This window comes from Microtus oregoni, unplaced genomic scaffold (genome assembly GCF_018167655.1).
Source record: "Microtus oregoni isolate MIOR12 unplaced genomic scaffold, Mior012 000018F_ref0000195, whole genome shotgun sequence".
Classification (NCBI taxonomy): domain Eukaryota; kingdom Metazoa; phylum Chordata; class Mammalia; order Rodentia; family Cricetidae; genus Microtus; species Microtus oregoni.
Genome location: NW_024543077.1, coordinates 21,157,476 through 21,183,536, shown reverse-complemented (window position 1 = coordinate 21,183,536; position 26,061 = coordinate 21,157,476). Strand labels below are relative to the sequence as shown.

Genomic DNA, 26,061 nt, shown 5'->3' with positions numbered 1-26,061 from the left:
AGCCCTAGATACCCATTATTCTCCATGTCACAGTACTGTGTAAAAGGTCCTTGTGACTATCCTTTTTTTGCTCTTCAGCATGATTTCTGGGCCTCCAATTGAGTTCCTTAAGCTCACAAGACAAGCTCACCTGTCTTCTCAGCCCCACTCAATTCCAGGATTTTGTCCTCACTGTTTGGTTTTGGTTTAGTTTTTGATACAATTCCATGCAGCCTTGAGACTGGGCCCCCAAGTACTGTGTAATAGGTGTATGTGAAGTCCAGAAGTTGATATGAAGGGGCTTCCTCAATCTGTCTCTTTCTCTATCTCCATCTCTCTTTCTCTGTCTCTCTCTTTATCTATATCCCATTTTGAGACAGGATCTAACACTGGAGTTCTCTGATTCTCCTACTCTAGCTAATCAACAAATCCCAGGGATCTTCTTTTCTACATCTTACCTTAGCTGGGATCACAGGCATAGCCATCCACAACTTGACATTTTATATGGGTACAGGGATACAAAATCAAACACCCAATTCTTACACACAGTTCTTTAACACCCAAAGCTCCACAGATATTTCCTAAAAATCATGGTATATAAACAATGTGAACAGATGGTTAGATACTAGATAAACAGATTGATATATGAGAAGACAAATACTAAATGCCTATCAATTATGAAGTCTAAATGTGGAATTTAGGAATGTTTTGCCATTGTTACATTTTGAACATGAAATTTCTTCATAGATTATTTGCTTAATAACTGGTTTCCCAGATGGTGGCACCATTTGGGGATTGTGGGATCGTTTTAGTCTAGGTGCAGGAATAGATCACTGGAGATATGACTTGAAAGTTATACATTTCCCTTGTCTATTCTGTATTCCTTCTGCTTTCTGGTCCCCATGTCATAAGGAAATTCCTCAACCACCTGATTCAGCCACAGTGATTTTTGCCCAAGGGCACAGGACTAAGCAACTGTGAACAGTTGTACCGAGTAGATATCTAGACCTCTACTGGGCCTTCCACAAGACTAATTAATTGATTAGCACTTAAGTGACTGTGGAGCAGTTCGAATGATATAGGATCAGAGCATAATTCTACTTTACAGTTGATTATGTTTTGCATTTGATTATTTGATTATCTTTAGCACCTTTAATATCCATTTGTCTTTGTGTTCTATTTTGTGTAGAGACACAAGATCCATGGGAACTCTTTTATAAAATTTTATAAAAGAACATTTAATTGTGAGTTGTTTACAGTTTCAGATGTTTAGTCTATTATTGTCATGGTGGGAAAAATGGAAGCATGCATGTAGCTAGGGTGCTACAGAAGAAGTTGAAATTTCTATGTCCAGATATGCAGCCAGCAGGAAAATAGAGACCCTCCTCCTGGGTGGGGCTCTTAAAACTCAAAGCCAACTACTAGTGACGTACTTCCTCTAAGAAGGCTACACCCACTCTAACAACATCACACCTATTGCCTCCCATTTACTGCCAATGCTTGGTAGAACTAAGTATTCAAATATATAAACCAATTTAGAAATTCTTACTTAAACAAACCATGATATTCTCTACCCACCATTATGTCTTACTTAACATCCTTTAATTGTAAATAGAAATCTTTGGAATGTACTAGTTTACAAACCCTTATTTCTACCAATCCAATGGCCTAGAACAGAGGTCTCCAAAGTATAATCTAACACACATGACTCATAACCACAATTTCACCAAAGTATTTTAAAAGTATCTTAATGTATGTCCTTTATTCTGTTCCTACAAAACTTCATAAAACTTACATTTTTGCAGAAGGGAAGGTGGTGAACCTGTACCTGGGAAACTGATCATATTTTTCTCTAGAATGAACCATCTCTTATCTTTTTCATGGTGGGGTTGTGTTTCTGCATTGACATGATCAATGACTGGCCCTAATGAACCACTGGTCACTTTCTGTCCTTGAGTTGTTCTCAAGGGTATCTTAGTCACAGAATCTGTAAATGAATAACACAGCTATTTATTGTAGATTTATCTTAAGGTTTTTATTTTATATTTGAAAAGTTTCATGCATACACAAAAGAGAAAGAAATGAAAGAATGAGGAAGAAAGAAAGCAAAGGGAAACTAAAAGAAAATATGTAACTGTTGAAAAGTGGATAGGCAAGGAGAAACTTCTTATGTTCTCCAATATTGCAGCTCTTAACTACATGACCATTAAGGAGACAGCTTGATTCAGTTGAGATCCTTTAAGTACTGTGTGCCCTCTTTACTCCAAAGCTTCGTAATCAAAGTTAGTACACTTAGGAAACAAAATGTAACTGCAACATTGACATTATTCATATTTCTTCTTTCTGTATTTCTGTTATGGCTGCCATTTTGCTTGAAATGTGAGTCTGATCTCACTTCTACTTGTGCCAGTTTGTTTTCTATTATAATGATACAGCCACAATGTTCAGCACAGCTTGAGTAGGAAAGGCCTTATTTGACTTCAATTTCCCTATCACAGTCCATCCTTGAGGAAATCCCAGCAGGAACTAAAGTAGAGAAATGTTACTTAGTGTCTTGCTTTGCCTGCCCAAAAGTGTCATCATTCACAGAGGTCTGTGTGCTCCCACTTAAATCATTAATCATAAAATGTCCCTTATGAGTCAGATCTACTGGAGACTTTTCTATGTTGAAATTCTCTATTTCCAGATGTCAGTAAATTATATCACAGAGGTGAAAAAGTAAATGGCACATTATTGGGCAGAAGCACACTTCATACATAGTGCTCCAAACTGTTTTCTGTTTTGGAGAAATGAAAGATCAATCTAACATTCACTGAAGTCAGCTTAAAATCCTATATCAAGCCAAACATGGAGAAGAGAACACCAGATGATTTGTGCTGCTGTGAATCACAGTGACTGCCCTAGCTGAGGATATGGTTTGATTTCTTTTGATCAGGAACACTCACTTTGTTGGACAACACTTTGAAATATCAGTACATTTGAACTTGTTAGTATGAAAGAGTACACACTTAGTGTTCAAGAATCATTGATATCTGAGTATCCTACAAAGGTATGTCTGTCCCAAAGAAGGTAGACTGGTCATCTCCAATTATCACAGGTGCAGCTGCAGAGAAACTAAAAGGTAAAGGAAAGCCAACACACATCTGCCTCCTACTTAAGGACTCTGAATCCTATTGTACAGTCTATACTGAGCAACATGTTTTATTTATTTATGATACGATCAGGATATTCCCTGGAATTTAGTCACATTCGCCACCCTATTTTTATGAGAAACAATGATGGCAAACAGGTGAAAGTTTGCTTCTTAACAGGACATTTGTAAGATTATGATAAACACAGAAAGCAATGTTCAATTTCACAGTCAACTGACCTTCTTGGAAATTGTCCCAGGAACTCAGCATGAATTGCCATAGGACCATAACTCTTCCATGGTGAGAACCCAAGGAAAATGACTTAGAATTCTAATTAATTCTCTGGGTTTGGAACTGTGGGAGCTGAGGAGTATGGGCAGATAAACCTTAAAACTTTGATTTATGTAGAGTTCCCCAAGCTCAGCGGACCATAAGAAGATTTGGCTAAAGCACTGGTAAGGGTGTGAGCACTGAGTGTTGCAGGATGGATCAGAGATGAAGGAACCCGAATCTCATTCTATGACACAAAAAGGTGGACCTAGGAACTCAAGTCATGTTGTTGTCAGGATACAGAGATGGAACTGAGGTGATCTAAAATCTAGAGATAGGGAATTCCTGAGGTATTTTTAATTTCTTCTTGTGTAAAAGCAATGCAGGGCCAAAAAAAAAATCACCTCTGTTCCTGGCCTAACCTGCCTTGCCCTGTTCTACAATAGCAAGGTAGAAGATAGGAGCAGAAACAAACAATATAACACAGAAAAATAATAAATCAATAAGACCATAATATTATTCTTTTGAAAACCATGATCAGATTGTAAATCTTTAGAAGAAAAAGACTTTTGTTCTTAAAATCAGAAAGTAAATGGAATACACCATTCCCAATTTTGCAGAATAAGGAACATAAAGTAATAACTGTAACATCTTGTAGAAGATGAAAGTGTACAATGTTCAAAAGTGTATTTGAGACTAATGGATACCATAAAGTCAAATATGTAAGGCATGAAGAGACAAAACTCACATGAGTTCACTTGTACTTAACAGTTCCCTTAGTAGTTGTGGACATAATTATGAGAAAGGTTGTCAGGAAGACAGATAGAAAAAAAAACATACAAAGAATACAAAGTAGGAAGTACATTTGAATGCTTTGCACAAGAGACCACTTCCTAAATATAAGCCCAGTAGGACAGACACTGAGAGAAACATTTGAATGCTTTGCACAGGAGACCACTTCCTAAATATAAGCCCAGTAGGACAGACGCTGAGAGAAACAATTGATAAATGGGACCTCATGAAACTGAGAAGCTGCTTTATAGCAAAGAACACTGTCATCAAGAAAAAATGGCAGCTGTAGAATTGGTAAAGATCTTCACCAACTGCACATTGGATGGAGAATTGATCTCCAAACTTATAAACAACTCAAGAAATTGGTCATCAAAAAATCCAATAACAACTGGGCTACAGACCTAAAGAGGGAACTCTCAACAAATGAATCTAAAATGACTAAGAGACACTTAGGGAAATGCCCAACATTTTTAGTCATTAGAGAAATGCAAATCAAAACAGTTCTGAGATTCCATCTTACATCTGTAAGTATAGGCAATATCAAAACACTGATGATAATTTAAGCTGGAGAGGTTGTGGGTAAAGGAAACACTCCTCTATTTCTGATAGGAGTACAAACTGGTACTGCTGCTTTAGATATCAATATGGTGATTTCTCAGAGAATTAGGCAGCAAACTGGGAGGTGGTGGTGCATGTATTTAATCCTAGCACATTTTAGGCAAAGACAGGTGGATCTTTGTAATTTTGACACCAGCTTGGTATACAAGAGATAGTTTCAGAACAGGCTCCAAAGTGACAGAACCTCTGTCTTGAAAAATCAAAAACAAAAAAAAGGGGGGAAAGGAAAAGAAAAAATAAGAAACAACCAACGTCAATACCTGGAAATAATGCTTTTTTATATATACCCAAAGGATGCTCGATCATACCACAAGGGCAAGTGCTCATCTGTATCTACAGAAACAATATTTGTCATAACCAGAACCTGAAAACATCCCCTCAACTGAAGAATGGATAAAGAAATTGTTGTACATTTATACAATGGAGTAGTACACAGTGGAAAAAAATAATGACCTCTTGAAATTTCCAGGCAAATGGCAGGATCTATAAAACATTTTATAAAATGAGTTAACCCAGACCAAGAAAAACAAACAATGTAATCATTCCTAAATAACTTTTAGATATAATGCAATGGACAACCAGCCTACAATGCACAATTCCAGGGAATGTAGACAACAAAGAAGACCCTAATAGAGTTATTCATGGATCTAATCTCTGTGGTATGTAGCAAAAGACAAAATCTCATGTGTAAACTGAGAGCACACAGATCATGAGAGAAGGTAGAAGGGGAGAGGAGAGCTGATTCAGAGAACGAAACACACCCTAACCCTGAAAGCAAAACAAAAGGAACACAACCTGACATAAAACCGGAGCCAAAGGATACACTTTGGTCCTGGAACCAAAACCAAATTGGCCTCTGACCAACTGAACATAAAACTAAACAATCCCTGTGCAGGAAAACCAACCAACAGTTGAGTATAAAACCAACTAATTCCCAATTATTAAATCTAACCAATCTGAGGTTATCTAAGCTCAAGGGGATTGAAACTTGACCAATTCCCTCCCTGAAAATCTTCTCCCTGGAAAACTCCATTCCTCAGAAGCCCTAGAAAAGCCCCTGCTCATGTTCATTTGGGAACTGTCCTTCTCCACTCTTCCTGAGTCAGCCACTTTCCTGGATTCCTCCTTCTGTAATGCATCTTGAAAGAATTTTGGGTCAAGAAATTTTGCTCACACAGGTCAAAGTCTATTCTTGGAAACTCCAACAGGGTAGCAAATTCAAAGTAATAACTTATTTTCATAAGCAGCAGATTGGTCGTTTTCTGCAGGGTTTGTCATTAGCAGAGGGAAGCAGAAGTAATAACAACTTGGGCAGTAGTTGAGATTAAAAGGATATTTCTGCTGTGAATCTCCCTTAGAAGCAGAGAAGAAATAAGCTCTAATGGCTCTCTCTCAGAGAAAAGCAGGCTTGCCTTAATTTGTGATTGACCATCGCATACAGGACCCCAGATTCAGGTATAGCCTGACACCCCATTAATTCAGGATACTTTTTTTCTTGTGACTCTATGTAACAAGGTTACATTATCTTCAAAACTATAGGTATAGCCTGACTTCCTGAGAAGTTAAGACACCTTTACCTCCATAGCTATAACATTTGTAGGTATGTCTGAACTCCCCCAAAAGTGAGGATACTCCAGCCAGAGTTGTAACACTTTGAAGTATAGCCTGACTTCCTTACAAGTCACAATACCTTTGCCTCTGGAGCTGTAACAGTTGCAATGCACACACATCAGCATTTACACATACACAAATCACACTCATGCACATTCTTGCAAGCATTTTGTACACACTCAAACTCACCCAGAGAATATAGAAATTCTGAGTAGAATTTTGTTCTGATTGTTTGTCCATCCACTTGACTCAAGCTAGAATTATCTGCTAAGGGGAGCCTAACTGAGAAAAAAACAGCATCAGATGAACTGTAGACAATTCCGTAGGGCATTTTCTTGAATAATGACTCACAAGGGCCCAGGCCATTGTGAGTGCTTCCATTGCTGCTCTGGGATCCCTGGGTTCTAAGAGATCAGATTGAAAAAGCCCTGAGGAGCAACCCAGTAAGCAGCACCCCCATGGCCTCTGCATCTTCTCCTGCTTCTAAGACTTTGAATAAATTCTTTCCTCCCCATGAACTTTGTGGATATGTCGTTTCGCAGCAGTGGGAAGCAAACCAAGATAACTTATCCTCAATAAAAAGGGTATATTGGCAATAGAAAAAGGAGAAGCCCAGTGACTTTTCTAGTCAATTTACCCAACAATTAAAGAAACAATCCCAATCTCTCATAATATTAGGAAGAAAGGTTCCAAGGGACATTTAAAGACATCTTTAAAAGTAAAAAGGCACCCCTCCCAAACCGAATCCAAGAACACATCCGAAAAATTATCCATTATGATCAAGTAGGCTTCATTCTTGAGATGCAGGGCTGGTTCAACATATGAAAATCTATCAATGTAATCCAGCATATAAATAAACTGAAAGAAAAAAAACCATATGATCATTTCATTAGATGCTGAAAAATCATTTGACAAAATTCAACATCCATTTATGTTAAAAGTCTTGGAGAGATTAGGGATACAAGGGTCATACCTAAATATAATAAAAGCTATATACAGCAAGCCGACAGCTAACATCAAATTAAACGGAGAGAAACTCAAAGCCATCCTGCTTAACTCAGGAACACGACAAGGCTGTCCACTCTCGCCAAACCTCTTCAATAAAGTGCTTGAAGTTCTAGCAATAGCAATAAGACAACATAATGGGATCAAGGGGATTCGAATTGGAAAGGAAGAAGTTAAACTTTTGTTATTTGCAGATAATATGATAGTGTACATAAGCAACCCCCAAAACTCCACCAAAGAACTTTTACAGCTGATAAACAGCTTTCGTAATGTGGCAGGATACAAGATCAACTCCAAAAAATCAGTCACCCTCTTATACACAAAGGATATGGAAGCAGAGAGGGAAATCAGAGAAGCTTCACCATTCACGATAGCCACAAACAGCATAAAATATCTTGGGGTAACTCTAACCAAGGAAGTAAAAGATCTATTTGACAAGAACTTTAAGGCATTGAAGAAAGAAATTGAAGAGGATATCAAAAAATGGATGGACCTCCCTTGCTCTTGGATTGGGAGGATCAACATAGTAAAAATGGCAATTCTACCAAAGGCAATTTATAGATTCAATGCAATCCCCATCAAGGTCCCATCAAAATTCTTCACAGATCTGGAGAGGACAATAATCAACTTTATATGGAAAAACAAAAAACCCAGGATAGCCAAAACAATCCTATGTAGTAATAGGGGCGGCAGGGCTGCGTTCTCAGCACCCCCGGCCGCCTGCCCGGCTAGCTTATGCCCAAAATAATTACAGACACTGTATTCTTTTAATCACTGCTTGGCCCTTTAGCCCTAGCCCTTACTGGCTAATCCTGTTATCCCGATCAACCCATCTCTAATAATCTGTGAGAACTGGTCTTACCGGGAAGATTCTAGCCTAGTCCATCCTGGGTCGGAGCTTCATAGCGTGCGTCTGCCCAGGAGCCAGGAGCATGGCGTCTCTCTCTGAGGCGTCTGCTCCCGAGAGAGCTGTGGAGTCTCTGAGCTCACTTCCTCTTCCTCCCAGCGTTCTGCTCTGTTTACTCCTCCCACCTAACTTCTAACCAATAAAATGGGCCAGGGCAATGCCTTTATTAGCCAATGACCTTCCTCCATCATTTCCCCTTTTTCGGTTTAAACAAAAAAAAAGGCTTTAACATAGCAAAATTACATATAACAAAACAGTTATCAAGTAAAAGTTACAATAATCTTTATCATAACTAAGGAAAACTATAACTATTCTTAACTCCATCAAAGACTCCAGAAAGATATAATATTACCTAAGTAAACAAGAACTAAGAAACTTCAAACTCTAGAAATGACAAAGACACCTCGCTGCCTGGACAGTCACCCAAAGTTCTTTTGTACCGTTGGGGCATCCATCTTCAGCCTTCAGGCCCATGGTATCCAGCAGACATTTCCATAAAGCAGGAAAATTCAAAGTCAGTTCAGTCACTATCTGTTGTGTCCTGCAGAATGTCTCACAGACTCTTTCAAAATGAATCAGGAACCCCGAAAGATCCTCTCACCTTAGGCAAGTTCAGTAGTCCTCTCTCTGCGGGTTCTCTGTGTCCAGTTTATGCAATAGTCCAGGCAAGAGCAGTTTCTTGCCCAAATGGCTATCAAACTCCATAAGGTGCCTCTTTGATGCCCATCTTCCTCTTGAAGTAGATTGGTGCTGCCAGGAGCAGAGTGTCTCATTGTCATGAAAAGTCCTCAGTTATTAAAACATTAAATGTCCTATTCTGTAATCTTTGAAAGACATGAAGAATGTCTATCTAAAATATATCTCTATATATCTAGAAAATCTAATTAACATGACTACAAGCTTTACTATTATCAATGATTATCCATTAACAACCTATTTCTTAATTATGCAGTACATATTTAAATGAACTACACAATCACAATACCTTAATCAAAATCAGAAACACTTATACATATAACAAAATTGACCTTAAATCTCTATCAATAAAGCAAAATCTATACTAATGCAAATTATTCATATCTATATCATATCCCCCTTTAAATGTAAAAGAATGTTTATAAACCATATTTGGGAACATGGGCGCAGTTTTTTCTCTCCAAACTGCTTCCTGCTGAATGGGGGCGTCGTTAATTAGGTCTTTCATGGTATAACCTGTGTGCTAGTTTCATCTCAGTTGGCAGTTGAGCGAAGCAATTTTCTGAAGATGTTCACTGCAACCCTTCAGGAGGGCGTGGTCCATCATACCAAATCGGAATAGAAGAAATGAACAGCGTCTCATCCTCTGTGAAAACAAAATAAGAAACTCCTTTCCAAAGTATCATATCCTTAGATCCAAATTCATAATATCTATGTTGGATTAGTTCAGCAGTATTTATAAATAAATATCTTTTAGCATCTGTTTCTCCTTCCTCAGCATTTAAACAATTCAAAGAGAGCATAATAGCATACAGTATCAAAAGTCTCTGTGTATTTTCCATCTTTGTACGCTTTGTTTTAACCTCTATTTTGTTTATTTTTACTTTTAACTTTTTGCTTTTTGAGACAGGTTCTCTGTATCTTTGACCTGAAGTAACTCTGTAGACCAGGCTGTCATTGAACTCTCAGAGATCTGCCTGTCTCTGCCTCCCAGGCATTGGGATTAAAGGCGTGTGCTACCACACCTTGAAGTCACAGAGGTCTATCTCCCTCTGCCTACCAAGTGTTGGGATTAAAGGTGTGTACCACACACAACAACCCTATACAATAAAGGATCTTCTGGAGGCATTACCATCCCTGACTTCAAACTCTATTACAGAGCTACAGTAATGAAAACAGTGTGGTACTGGCATAAAAACAGAGAAGTTGACCAATGGAATCGTATAGAAGACCCGGATTTTAACCCACAAACCTATGAACACCTCATTTTTGATAAAGGAGCTAAAAGTATACAACGGAAGAAAGAAAGCATCTTCAACAAATGGTGCTGGCACAACTGGATGTCAACCTGTAGAAGAATGAAAATAGACCCATATCTATCACCGTGCACAAAACTCAAGTCCAAATGGATTAACGACCTCAATATCAGCCCGAACACACTGAAAATGATAGAAGAGAAAGTGGGAAATACCCTACAACAGATGGGCACAGGAGATCGCTTCCTATGTATAACCCCAGAAGCACAGACTTTAAGGGCAACATTGAATAAATGGGACCTACTAAAACTGAGAAGCTTCTGTAAAGCAAAGGACACTGTCACTAAGACACAAAGGCAACCCACTGACTGGGAGAAGATCTTTACCAACCCCGCAACTGACAAAGGTCTGATCTCCAAAATATATAGAGAACTCAAGAAACTAGACTTAAAAAGGCTAATTAACCGAATTAAAAAATGGGGCACTGATCTGAACAGAGAATTCTCAACAGAAGAAGTTCAAATGGCCAAAGACACTTAAGGTCGTGCTCAACTTCCTTATCAATCAGGGAATTGCAAATCAAAACAACTTTGAGATATCATCTTATACCTGTCAGAATGGCTAAAGTCAAAAACACCAAGGATAGCCTTTGCTGGAGAGGCTGTGGAGGAAGGGGTACCCTCATCCATTGCTGGTGGGAATGCAATCTTGTGCAACCACTGTGGAAGTCAGTGTTTCGGTTTCTCAGGAAATTCGGGATCAACCGACCCCTGGACCCAGCAATACCACTCTTGGGAATATACCCAAGAGATGCCCTATCATATGACAAAAGCATTTGTTCAACTATGTTCATAGCAGTATTATTTGTAATAGCCAGAACCTGGAAACAACCTAGATGCCCTTCAATGGAAGAATGGATGAAGAAAGTATGGAATATATACACATTAGAGTACTACTCAGCGGTAAAAAACAATGACTTCTCGAGTTTTATGGAAATAGAAAACACTATCCTGAGTGAGGTATCCCAGACCCAAAAAGATGAACATGGAATGTACTCACTCATAATTGGTTTCTAGGGTCACGGAGTCTACAATAGGTGAATCTAAAGAAGCTAAGTAAGAAGGGGAACCCAAGGAAAAACATATAGTTATCCTCTTGGCTAAGGGAAGTAGACAAAATTGCCGGGGAGAAAATTGAGATCTTGGGGGTGGGGTGGGATGGGGGTAAGGGGAGATGGGGATAGAAAAGTTAGAAGGGAAGGAGGGGGGTCTTTGGGGAAACAGGAGGATTGGGATAAAGGAAGTTTGGACAGGGGAGCACGGAACCACAATTCTTAGTTAAGGGAGCCACTTTAGGGTTGGCAAGAGACCTGACCCTAGAGTGGCTCCCAGGTGCCCAAGCCAAGGTCCCCATTTAGTTCCTGGGGCAGCTGAGGATAGGGAACCTGAAGTGACCCTATCCTAGAGCAATACTGACGAATATCTTGCATATCATCATAGAACCTTCATCTGGTGATGGATGGAGATAGAGACAGAGACCCACACTGGAGCACTGGACTGAGCTCCCAAGGTCCCAATGAGGAGCAGAAGGAGGGAGAACATGAGCAAAGAAGTCGGGACCACGAGGGGTGCACCCACCCACTGAGACAGTGGGGCTGATCTATTGGGAGCTCACCAAGGCCAGCTGGACTGTGACTGAAAAAGCATGGGATAAAACTGGACTCTCTGAACATGGCGAACAATGAGGGTTGATGAGACGCAAAGGACAATGGCGTGGGGTTTTGATCCTGCTTAATGTGCTGGCTTTGTGGGAGCATAACCAGTTTGGATGTTCACCTTCCTGGATATGGACGGAGGGGGGAGGACCTAGGACTTACCACAGGGCAGAAAACCCTGAAGACTCTTTGGACTGGAGAGGGAAAGGAGTGGGGGGAGGGGGAGAAGGGTGGGAGGAGGGGGAGGGAATGGGAGGCTGGGAGGAGGTGGAAACTTGTTTTTTTTTTTCTCTTTTTCTCAATTAAAAAAAAAAGAAGAGTGAGACGAACTCCAGGTCAAAGGCACAGAAATTATATTCAAATATTTATAGGCGAAAATGTTCCCAACCTAAAGAAAGATATCACTATGAAAGTGCAAGAAGCTTACAGAACACTAAACAGACTGGATTAAAAAAAACCCACTTACCATATAATAATCAAAGCACAAACCATACAGAACAAAGAAATAATATTAAGAGCTGCAAAGGAAAAAGGTAAAGTAACATATACAGGTAAAACTATAAGAATTACACCTGACTTCTAATTGGAAACCATGAAAGCCAGAAGGTGCTGGATATATGTGCTGCAGAAACTAAGAGACCATGGATGCAAGCCCAGACTACTATATTCAGTAAAGCATTAATTCTCCATTGAAGGAGAAAACAAGGTATTCAATGACAAAATCAAGTTTAAACAATATATATCCACAAACCCAGCCTTACAGAGAGTACTAGAAAGAAAACCTCAACCAATGATGCTAACTACACCCACAATAACACAGACTTCTGATAATCCACCCCAGCATAACCCAAAGAAGAGAAACATACTAACACTACTACCAAAAGATAACAGGAGCTAACAACCACTAGTCATTAATATCACTTAATATCAGTGGTCTCAATCCACCTATAAAAGGACTCAGGCTAAAAGAATGGGTACAAGAACAGGATCCAGCATTCTGCTCTTTTAGAAGCATACCTCAACCTCAAAGACAGAAACTACCTTAGAATAAAGGGTTAGGAAAAGGTTTTCCAATCAAATAGACCTAAGAAATAAGTGGGAGTGGCTTACATAATATCTAACAAAATTGATTTCAAGCTAATATCCATCAGAAGAGATGGTGAAGGACATTTTTTTTTTTTTTTTGGTTTTTCGAGACAGGGTTTCTCTGTGGCTTTGGAGCCTGTCCTGGAACTAGCTCTGTAGACCAGGCTGGTCTCGAACTCACAGAGATCCGCCTACCTCTGCCTCCCGAGTGCTGGGATTAAAGGCGTGCGCCACCATCGCCCGGCGTGAAGGACATTTTATACTCATTACAGGAGCAATTCATCAAGATGAAGTCTCAATCCTGAATATCTATGCTCCTAATGCAAGAGCACCCACATAGGTAAAAGAAATATTACTAAAACTTAAATCACACATCAAATCCCACACACTAATAGTAGAAGATTTCAACACTCCTCTCTCAATAATGGACAGATCAACCAGACAAAAACTTAACAGAGAAATAAGAGAACTAATATATGTAATATATCGAATAGACTTAACAGACATTTATACAACATTGCACACAAACAAAAAAAGAATATACCTTTTTCTCAGCACCTCATGGCCCATCTCTAAAATTTATCACATTCTCGGTAATGATTCAAACACCCACGGATACAAAGGAACTGGAGTAATCCACTGGTTCTTATTAGATCACCACGGAGTAAAGTTAGAATTCAACAACAATACTACTCCCAGAAACCCTACAAATGCATGGAAACTGAACAGTCAACTACTGATCCACCCCTGGATCAAGGAAGAAATTAAAAAAGAAATTAAAACCTTTCCTGAATTCAAGGAAAATGAAGGCAAAGCATATCCAAATCAATGGGACACTATGAAAGCAGTGCTAAGAGGAAATTTAATAGTACTAACTGGCCACATAAAGAATATGGTGAAATCTCACATCAGTGACCTAACAGCATGCCTGAAAGCTCTAGAAACACAAGAAGCAGACTCATGCAGGAGGAGAAGAAGACTGGAAATAAAAAAGAAATGAGGGCTGAAATCAACAAAATAGAAAGATAGAAAACTATACAAAAATTAATAAAACAACGAGCTTGTTCTTTGACAAAATCAACAAGATTGACAAATCCTTATCCAAACTAATCAAAAGGCAGAGAGAGAACATCCAAATTAACAAAAGCATAAATAAAAAGGGGACATAACAATGGACACTGAGAAAATTCAGAGAATCATTAGGTCATACTACAAAAACATGTACTCCACAAAATTGGAAAATGTAAAAGAAATAGACAATTTTTTAGATAGATACTAACTACTAAAATTAAGTCAAGACCAGTTGAGCAATTTAAATTGACCTAAAAACCACAAGGAGATAGAAGCTGTCATCAAAAACCTCCCAACCAAAAAATGTCCATGGCCGGATGGTTTTAGTGCAGAATTCTACCAGAACTTCCAAGAAGAACTATTACCTATACTCCTCAAAGTGTTCCACATAATAGGAACAGAAGACTCACTGCCAAACTCTTTTATGAAGCTACAGTTAACCTGATACCAAAACCGAACAAAGACTCAACTAAGACAGAGAATTACAGACCAATCTCACTCATGAACATTGATGCAAAATTCTCAATAAAATTCTGGCAAACCGAATCTAAGAACACATAAAAAAAAATCATCCATCATGACCAAGTAGGCTTCATCCCAGAGATGCAGGGCTGGTTCAACATATAAAAATCCATCATATAAATAAAGTGAAATAAAAAAAAACATATGATCATTTCATTAGATGTGGAAAAACCATTTGACAAAATTCAGCACCCCTTCATGATAAAGGTCTTGGAGAGATTAGGGATACAAGGATCATATCTAAATATAATAAAAGCAATATGCAGCAAGTCAACAGCTAACAAAATTAAATGGAGAGAAACTCAAAGTGATTCCACTAAAATCAGGCATGAGAAGGCTGTCTGCTCTTTCAATATCTCTTCAACATAGTTCTTGAAGTCTTAGAAAAAGCAATAAGACAACAAAAGGAGATCAAGGAGATTTAAATTGGAAAGGAAGAAGTCAAATTTTGGTTATTTGCTGATGATATGATAATGTATATAAATGATTCCAAAACTCTATAAAAAAGTCTTTGAACAATTAAAATAGTAAGAGACAACTTGTCAGGCTATACATTTAAGCAGATGGGAAAGTTTCACAGCGAAGAGATTCTCAGAATAATTTCTTAAGTATAAGAATTACCTTTCCCGGACAGGCTCCAAAACCACAGAGAAACCCTGTCTCAAAAAAAGTGAAAAAAAAAAAGAATGACCTGAAACAACTTATCATTCTTCACTGACAGAATTCTGAGGTGATGGTAAGAGGGGATGAGAAAGATAGGAAATGTAAAATGTAAAAAAGATAAAAGCTAGGGTGGGGAGGTCTTGGAGAAGATATACCCTATGCTTTGTATGCTTCCTAAGAAAACAACAACTTGCCAAGCAATGGCGGCACATGCTTTTAATCCCAAGACTTAAGAGGCAAAGCCAAGTAATCTCTGAGAGGTTGAGTCAAGCATGGTGTACAGAGTGAGTTCTAGAACAGTCAGGACAGTCTAGGAGAGTCAAGTCAGTCCTACACAGAAACCATGTCATGAAAAGCAAAACAAAGCAAAAATAATAAATAAATAAATAAATAAAAGAGAAGAAGAGAAGCATCTTGTATGTTGTATACTTCTATGGAGGAAATGAATGGAAATGGGGAAATTAAAAGAAGTCAGTAGAAACTATCAAACAATGTGACAAATTTATGATGAGGTTGGTCAAACAATTCTACAAAGGGGAACATGGGTATCTCAAAGAACTTCAGGAAGTGTAGAGTAGCCTTGGGACTGTGAGCCATAGCTTCTTATGGTTCTCAAGAGTTGGGTGCCAAAGATCTGAAGAACCCCTCCACAAAGAACTTGCTTGGCACCAGACCATTACCAGCTTCAAAGCATGTCCCTGGTTTTAGAGAAGGAATTATGTTTTATTATCAATAAATCAGGAATCTCTCAAGGCTTAGGTCCCAGACTGTTAGTAGGTCTCCTAAGAATATCTATTCTCCCTGCCTGAGGGCTTAAATGAAAGCTTTGATTGATCAGGCCAGTGCTCACACAACAGTGTTTTACATTTCAAATATATGTCACCGGGTGTCACGTTGCCTATCTGGCCTAAGTATGCCTTTTTCAAAAAGAAAACAGGAACTTTATGGCTCACCAGCTTTAAGTTTGGTTGGGACCCTGCAATGCCTCTTGAGCAGCTTGTTAAAGGCCTGTTCTTTGGTATTGGGATGGGCCAGTGACTTATTTAAATGAGTGATGGCTTCTTTGTAATGGTTTGGAGACAAATATCTTAACAATTCTGTTGAACAATGGGTACCAAAGTTTCAGAGTCTCCACCAACCCTGATTAGCATATTATTAGCTTCTGCATGATTTAGCAGCAGTCCTCCCTCAGCTAAATTCTACTTTGTGAGGCTTGACTGTTTCCTGAGCATTGGTAAATCCTCTATATCACCAATTCTGCTCTTTTACATTATAATAGAATAGTGGAGTGCCTCCCAACACAAGATGTCTTTGATAACCACCACAAATGTAAATTTAAATGGAGCTTATGTGTAAAGGTTGAATGCAAAGTGCTCAATATCAAGATGATGCTGGAAAAACTAGGCCTTTCCAGTTAGGGAACTTATTTCCATGAATGCATCAAGCATGTTGAAGTTGACAATAAATATGTTTGTACACACAGCTTCCTGCTCCCAATTCTCTAAGCAGATTTAGCTACAGAGCAGTTATTCAGAGGATTGCCCCTAGTTCCATGAGTTAGGAGGGACCATGTGGAAATTGATAATACAGATAATATGACAGCAGGTTTCCACAGATCCAGGGAGGATGTACCATAGTGTCTCCCACACCTCACCCTCTGCTCCTCCCCATCTGGAGACAGCATTCCCTTGCTCACCATGCTGTGGTTCATCAGCTCAAAAAAGCTCTCAGCTCATCATCTCCATGCAGCAGCTACTGCACCACAACACAGCAAACCGGTGGTGCCAGCTCCTCTTCAAAGCCAAGTTTGAAGACACGTGCCTAGAAGAGCCCTGTACCACTTCTGACTGGCAGGGCACCAGGAAGGCACAATTGGTAGTTAGGACTGAGTGACAAGTACACCTCCCATAAGGCTATACTGTGCTTAAAAACACAGCATGGTGGTTCTTGGCCATTCCTTTCGCCCCCAAAGATCTTTTCTAGATCTCCCAAAATATGCATTTCAATAGCACTTGCCCCTGGCTCTAAATCAGACACTGTCATAATCATGCACTCCATTAGAACTTTTCCTTTTTCCTCCTGAACACAACATGGCTAGCTAGCTTGTACAGTGGACTGTGCTAGATAGGTGGGGTAATTCCCTGTAGAACAGTTAGAAGAAAGCCCAGAATATTAACAAACAAAGAGAATTTTCAGGTCAAAAAAGGAGATGTTTTTGCTGGGACTTCACACTGAGATTGGATGAACTGAAGGTATTTTACCTGGTTTTCAGTAATTTGAAACAAGCATGAGAGAAAAGCAAAAACCTGATCTTAAACAAGATCTTTCTCCCTTCTGATGGCTGGATGACAGCTCCTCTGTTTTATTAGTTTTACTCCTGAAATTCAGAGCAATATGGAAATTTGAATATGCAGAGAATAATGAAGCCAGGAAGCATTATTTTATCAGCACTGTTGTTAGCCAGCACCTCTTCATCCATGGACTGATGCATAAAAATATGCAGCTGCATTATTCAAAATTCTCTACAGGAACCAGACTGGTAGAGTGAATCTCACCATTTAAGATGAAAGTGCGCTATTAGAATGTGTCACAGGCTCCGGTCCAGGTTGTCTAACAATAGCTGCTTACCAATGAAAATTAGAAAAATCCAGTATATTGCCTCTCAACCTTTTGTCTATGATCAAGTGAAGAATTCAGTAGTTGTTCAGTCCATGAGACTCGATGTCTAAGTTGGTTTACAGTATACACTAACTTTTAAAGTTAATAATCTATTCTGGAACTTATCTCTGTGGGCCTAAATTACCCCCTTTCATTAACTGAGCATGTATTTTAAGATGCCTGATGAAGTGTTAATCTAATTAATCTTTATCAATAAAACTCCGGAGTCAGATATGGGGGTATGAACCTGAGAGATCAGAGAAGCAGCAGAGCACCACCAGTGACTCCGACCTCCTCCATGTAAAGAGAGAAAGATCTCCCGGCCCCACCTGTCTACTTCCTGTCTCTTACCAATTCACAGTTCTCAAAACCTCTATGATATTTTGTTCAGCTAATGGCTAGGTTTGATCTCTGACTATAAAGCTGATTATCAAATAAAGATCAAATTATTACACAACCCCTGCAACTTCTCATATATCTTACTCCATTGCAACTTCCATCCCTCATATGCAGACCTCCATGCCAGCTGTCTCATAGCTTGGAAATTACAACATCCTGTTGTCTCAAATGTAACCTAGCTTCATCTTCAACACTTAATGCAATGAACTCCCACAGTCTCTTCACTAGGGCTTTGAATCTCCAATCATACACGGCTACAATTGTGATGAACAGACCACAGAAGAAGAATCCATGACCTTTACATTTTGCATCTTTCTTGTTTCCAGAATCAGTAAATCATAGGTAATCCTGAGATTACCTTTAGCTTGGACTAAATTTGCTGTAGGCTCTGTATGATGCTGCTTCTGAGACTGATGTGGGAGTGCCCTCTGAATGCTGTGATTACCATTAATGAATAAAGAAACTGCCTTGGCCTGCTGATAGGGCAGAACTTAGGCAGGCAGGAAGAACTGGACTGAATGAGGGGAGAAAGAAGAGTGGAGTCAGGATATGCCATAGATCCCCCATGAGAGATAGATGTGCTGAAATTTGCCATTAGGCCACGAACTTGTGGTGATACACAGATTAATGGAGATGGGTAAAATTAATATGTAAGAGTTAGTCAAAAAGAAGTTAAGATTAATGGGCCAAGTAGTGATTTAATTGATACAGTTTTTGTGTGGTTATTTTTGGGATCTGGGCAGCTGGGAAACAAGCGGCCAAGTGGCCTCCCTCCAACATGAGACAAGGAAATACTTTCTATATTCCATCTATAAATTAAGGGCATAGCTGGATAGAGTCTCAGGTTACCATCCTAAACTTTAAATGCACAGCAAGGGCCTTCCTTTAATGGTGCTAAAATCCTTGAAAATCCCTGTCTCTTTTTCACCACTGGACTACCATCTGAAACTTCCTAGTACTTTTATTCTTGGGACACGGAATAATTCAGATAGGTTTGGGGGCCAAAATATCACACAAATAATCTCTAATTAAATGTTGTTATGAAATATTTTAAGAATCTGCGTTTATGGCTGGAGAGATGGCTCAGAGGTTAAGAGCACCAACTGCTCTTCCGGAGGTCCCAGCAACTGCATGGTGGCTCACAACCATCTGTAATGAGATCCTGTGCCCTCTTCTGGCCTGCAGGCATGTGTGCAGACAGAACACTGTATTCATAATAAATAAATAAATCTTTAAAAAAAAGAAAAAGAAAAAAAAAAAGATTCTGCATTTACTTACCAGGCCAACATCACATAATAGAGCCAAAAGTGATGAAGCCGGGCTTAGACTGGAGAGTCCACAACAAGATAAAGCTATGACTGTTTATTGAGAGCAGTCAGACATTTTATACATTTAGCAGAAATAGAAGTTAATAAAAATTTCCAAGACCAATACAGTGTAGTTGCCATGACATCATGAAGACTACAAGCTATACAGGGAATACAAGATTATTGTCCCAGACCAAGCATCCTGTTGAACTTCCATACTTCCTTGACCACTAAGGGAACACTTAGAGAAACACAGATTAGCCTGAATGACTCACTGCTAGAGGGAGTGCATCACCATGTCAGCAACTGAAAGGCAGTATGCCCCGGGAGCCATGGATATTAATGTGAAATAACTAAGACACATGTCTCTCACAGTAGATGGTCCAATCCAACTCCTTTGTTCCCTGCAGAGTTCTTTGCCCACTAAAATCCTATAACCTTGACCTCCACTGCCTGCCACTACCCTCAACGCTCCTGTCTTTCAGGTCCTACAACGACAGTCAGCTAAGCTGTGTAGAGTTTTCTATGACTTTTGCCATCTAAAGTCCTGTTAGCTTGACAATTCTTCCACAGTCAATATTCCCAAGTCCATTGCAGCAACAAAACCACTTTTATGGTACGATTTTTATTCCAACTTTCTTCTTTGTTCCTGTAATTAAATTATCTAACCTAAAGCAACTCTGGTAATGGATAGGTTTATTTGTTTGTTACCCCCTAAGTCAGAGTCCACCACTGTGGGGATATTAGGATGGAAACTCAAGTTAGTCACTGGAGGCAAAACATGTGGAACCATTGTTTCCTGGTTTTCTCTTGTGCTTTGTAACTGTTTTGTCCTAGCCCCCTTAATCAGCCCAGGTCCACTTGCTTAGAGACATTGCCAACTCAGTGAAAGAGTCTTCTTCCAACATCAATCATCAATCAACATAATCACTTTCAGGCAGAAATCAGACATTCTGATCTCTGATGACTGATACTCAATTGATAATTCCTCAGATGACCCAAGGCTTTGTCTTGTTGACAGCTGAGGCTAATTATCACACATAGCCAATATTATATGAAAATGTTTTAAATAACCAAAAACATAATGTATTATTCCTGTCAATCACTTAACCAGCAATGACCTAAACATGAAGATAACAACAAATGGAAAACACAGATATTCCAGAAAATGGAAGGAGATAAGGATCTAATATCAAGAAGAGAAAACTAAAACTGTCACTCCACAGAAACTATTCAAAACAAAAACTTAAGGAACTGATAGCAGAGGAAATATTCTGAATACAAATTGATGAAGGTCTGTCATTTTTTGAAATTTTAATGATATAATTAGATTATTGTCCATAAAATCAACATAGATGGCACCAATGCCAAAACAACAAAGACAGATCTATGAATACATGTTATGGTCCCTTAAACAAGAACTACAAGATTCTAGTCAAAATCGAACTCCAGAAAAATCACTGGCCATCATTCATCCTGTACACTCCAGTTCTCTCCTCTTCTGTTCTCTCCTCTTATGGTAATGGTAAAATAACAAAAAAAAGGGTTGGGTAAGATCAGCTCTTCCACCAAAATTCACAAGATTCACTGGATGCCTTCTGATATTTTTGCTTTTTGGAAATAGTTTTGATTACTAAAAGGATCTCATTCTCTTATGATAAAGAAAATGATGTCTGTTAGGATCACTTAGACACGATTTCATTTCCTACAATTGGTGATTGCCTCTAAGTCTGTATCAGAGTGAGGAACTATAAACGTTTTAAATGAAATTTCAAGAGAACAGATTTTTAAAGAATCACTGTATATGTGAAATAACTTGCTTTACTCTGACTGCTTTATAAATCACAAAAAAAATTTGAAAGCAAGGTTATTCCTATTTTTTGAATATGTTTGTGCATGAGACAAAATGCCTGTGATATGCAAAAAATGATTGTCAGATCTCTTGGATTGGGAATAGTAGAGATTTGTTAACCTGCAAACTTGAATGTAGGTTTAAACTTAGGTCATCCACAGGGAAAAAATATGTGCTGACCCACCTGCCAAGACACATAATAAATTTTATCAAATTATCCAAGTCTTTCTCACATTAATACAAACAAGAAAAACAAGACACAAATAAAGAAGTAAAGAAATGATTTTTGGGAATATGAGGCATTAGAATTAAGATGATATGTAAGATAATTTTGCAGCATTAAATGAATACAACTCAATAACTTTGTCCAAAAATTTATAAGAGGAAAGCTAATCACAAAGTAACATTCACAGTGGAAACGCTCAGAATGCTCATTGGGATTGTGTGTTAATCACATCAATGTTTAAGTAGCAAAGACTCAAATGTGAAGATAGCAACAACTGGAACACACAGATATGCCAGGAAATGGAAAGAGGTAGGCATCTAAGATGAAAAAAATAATCTGCACAGAAACATCCCCCAAACCTCAAACTTAAGGAACTGATGATGTAAGAAATTTTTTGAATAAAATTGGGGAAGGTCCATCATTTTCAAGAAAGTGAATAATAAATTAGATTTCAGTTGTAGATTACAAAGAAAAAGCATATACCAATTCACATACTATGCTTTCTGCATTTTACACAAAGATCCATCAATCAAGAATGTGTACAATGTTTATGAAAGAATAAAGGTGTTAAAGAGAAAGAGCTGTGAACAAAAGCAGGAATATGTAGTCAATTTTTAATCAAAAACCAAAGTAAACTTAGGCAAAGAAAAGTGTGATCTTGGTCAATACTACCCAGTTATCTTTGGTTATATGTGTACAAAAATTAAATAAACATAAAATGTACAACTTTCACAAAGATATCTCAAAGTAACCTTTAAACTGTTGTTTCTGACCCCCAGTTACTGATCTGTCTTCTGAGATGCAGCCACATGATATAGATGTTCTCTTTGTGAATAGAGAAGATCTCTTACCACAGCTCTCCAGATCCTTGTGCTATCTTCTGGTTGAAGGTAAACACAGTCCTACCGATGTCCAATCCCAAAACACCCTAAAAACTGATTTAAAATCTGCTTCCTGCTACAGGCATTATGGCAGAATTGGTGGATTGTGCCATATCTAGCTGGCTAACATAATGCACACCTGAGAAATCTCTGCACATCAGAAACTCCTTTTGTCCCCTGGTAAGCTTCACTGGATCACACCATTGTGGCAAGTGGCAGAATCACATTAACAGAATTCTACTCAAGTATTGCTCTACCAGTTCCTAAACAATTTGTAATCTTTAGAACAGAAACCTGAAATTGGAAAGCAATATTCAGATATTCAGTAGTCTAGAAATTAGAACTTCAGTTTTCTAATCTCTCTTCCCACTGCACAACAAAAGCAGTGCGTATACTCTGGACATAGATACAACCAGCATCATATCCTTCCGTTCCAGGGCTGCAGAGTCTCCCCTTCTCCACTAAATCTACACACAAGGAGGCTCAGAGAACAAGGGCCACTGCCAGCATGAACCACGTGGACCAACATAACTACAGTCTGGCTCATGATTCTTCCAAGTCACAGCAGAAATAACAGTTCAACAGACCTGCTCTATTCACCACTCCCTCTCAGCATGGGATAGCTTGTGGTCTTCCTTAAAGGTACCTACTACAGAGGCAGAGGAGAGTCATGGAAATAACCCACAAACTATTTGCCACTAGTACTCTTGATTGCCAATGCTTTCCAGAATTCCCTCATTGGCTAGGGCCTCCTAGCTGGGACTCACAATATTAGCAGCTCCTCTACTGGAGGATCAGAGATCAAATGACTAAGACAGCACAGCCTTTCCAGTTCTGCCCTCCCTGCCCAGCAGACAGAGCCCCAGTTTAAAAACTTTGTATTTAGCACACATCATTCCACTCTCCTAGAGCACACACATCCTGTTCCTCATCCAAAGTGCAGCGTCCTTTGGGTTACATTCCATTACACACTTACTTTCCAGTACAGCCATCAACTTGTGTGAGAAATGTGAAATTTTGGGAAAAAAAGTCACATTCATAAAGTAATTACTGTTACTGTGTAACTGTGGTTACTTTGTAACTGTTGTCGAAATAACAGACCATGAATTAGAAAACAATCCAGGCATATTAGGACTTGAAGGCAGCAAAGAGAATGTAAATATGACATAGTTTTCATTTCAAAAATTATTTTGAAAACTTGAAACACACTTTATGGTCATGTGCTCCAGAGACTAGGGATTTATATTCATGCACATTAAATATTTCTCATATATTTTCTCTAAAGATGAATGTCTTAATGCAGAAAAGTAACAGTCCTTTTAAGCAGGGCCACAACATTTTACCTAGATCTTCTATTTTAGATGAACTTCTGTAAATAGAGCAATTAGGTTTAAAGATATGGTCAGTCCCTTTCCAAGATTCTTGACTGCTCTGGTCTGTGGACTGCAAACAATGGTCAATCAGGTCAATCATAGGGCATCTACAATTGACTCCCTGATTCCACATAGCTAATCTCAACTTCTATTGAAGAAGGAAAGCTCTCACCCTCAGTCCAATCTTTTTGTTTCTGCCCTGTGTGTGGTCTTTCTGACCAGCTTCAAGTTGGTCAATGAGCTCAACTTTTGCACAGGTCCCTCTGCTTCTAAGTCCCCAATAAAAGCCAGAAAGATCAGCCGACACTCATTAACTACTCTATTTTTCTTTCTCATTGACAAATCAAGGTCAAACCTGTAAGGAGTTACAGGACTGTTTTCCCAGCACTAGGCAGCAGAGGAAAGATTGATTAGGAGTTCAAAATGATTCTCAATTACACAGCATGAGGCAAGCCTAAACTATAGGGCACACTGCTCTACACAGAAATCAATAATCAACATCACTTGAAAGAAATAAAATGCAACTATTAATAACTTTGAAATGTTGGAAAACAAAAACAGAGACAAGAGAAGCAATACACTTAAAGAAAATATCTGGGTTTCACCTGCGTTAGTTCCTGCACTGAGCGGTTGCTTCGGTCCACGCTTATTTCTCTGCTCCTCCTTGGTCCTACCACTGTCATGCCTCGGGGAAGTCGCAGCACAGCTGCCAGGCCGGCCAGCTGCCCAGCCCACCTTCCTACGCACCCACCGCCCTCAGCGGCCACCCTGGCACCTGCCGCTTCGGTCCAGCCGGGCCTTATGGCTCAGATGGCATCCACCGCTGCTGGCGTAGCTGTGGGATCGGCTGTAGGGCATGTCATGGGAAATGCCCTGACCAGTGCCTTCAGTGGGGGAAGCTCGGAGCCTGCTCAGCCTGCAGTCCAGCAGGCCCCTGCCAGTCCTGCCTCTTACCCCCTACAGATGGGGCCCTGCTCCTATGAGATCAAGCAGTTCCTGGATTGCTCCACCACTCAGAGTGACCTACCCTGTGCGAGGGCTTCAGCGAGGCCCTGAAGCAGTGCAAATACAATCACGGTCTGAGCTCCCTGCCCTGAGGAGGCCATGGGCCTGTTCTTACTTACCCTAACCCCTCACCGACAACCTGACCAAGAAGAGATTGTACCTGGTACTGGGAGTAAGGAGGGTAATTCTCACCCTACAGATTAACAAAAGACATACATGCTCAATTAAAGAGTTTACTTAAAAAAAAAAAAACAAACAAAAAAAAGAAAATATTTGAAAATGACACCAATAAGTGATTTTTTAAATGACAAAAATACTGCACTTTTAAGATTAAATAAAACCTTCTATATTTGCGGCGAGCTCCCTGACCAGCAGGAAGGAACAGCCACCAGACGAGGGTTCTTCTCAAATCACGCTTTATTGGAGCCTCTTGGTTGTAGGGAGAGCAGAAAGCAAGGGGCTCGGAGCTCTGAACTATAGCTGCTTATATAGGGAGTCTGCCTACAACTTTTGATACTTTGATACTTTAACTACTTTTTTGGAGACCCACTGGCAGGAAAGAAAGCAGGGGAACATCCTTGTCAATTACAGACCAGGATGTTCCCCTGCTGGTGAGGGGAAGTGTGGGCAGCTAGATCACAACAACTCACCCTGTTTTCCGGTGGAAGAACTGCAACCCTAATATGGAGTTATATATCAAGCGAGGCTGGGGCCAAATGCCATCTTGTAATGGCAGCTATTCAAATCGGCTCACAGCATATATTGACTTTGAAAGAGTAGGCCCTTCTATAAGAGAGGGGATGTCATTAATAAGAGATAGTCAATGGCCTGTTTCTCAAATCTCTGAGTTGACATAATTGTGTCAAGCAAGATCAACCACATCTGCAGAGTATAGTGGCCTAATTGCAAATTCAATGTTCATTGGCTCAAGATAACCTTCCCACACAAACGATCTGCATTCATTCACATGGCATTAACTTAATAACACATGCTGGGAAATTACAAATTCACTGAACCTACCACAATCAGACCCTTTTTC

General features: G+C 39.3%; 1 protein-coding gene across 1 annotated transcript; it reads left to right on the top strand.

Annotated features, from left to right (window-relative positions):
• Nucleotides 1–24,698: 24,698 nt before the first annotated feature.
• Nucleotides 24,699–25,261, top strand: LOC121459090 (coiled-coil-helix-coiled-coil-helix domain-containing protein 10, mitochondrial-like). Its single transcript, XM_041668599.1, has one exon. The coding sequence runs from the start codon at nt 24,699–24,701 to the stop codon at nt 25,071–25,073; it is 375 nt and encodes a 124-aa protein (XP_041524533.1). The 3' UTR covers nt 25,074–25,261.
• Nucleotides 25,262–26,061: the final 800 nt, after the last annotated feature.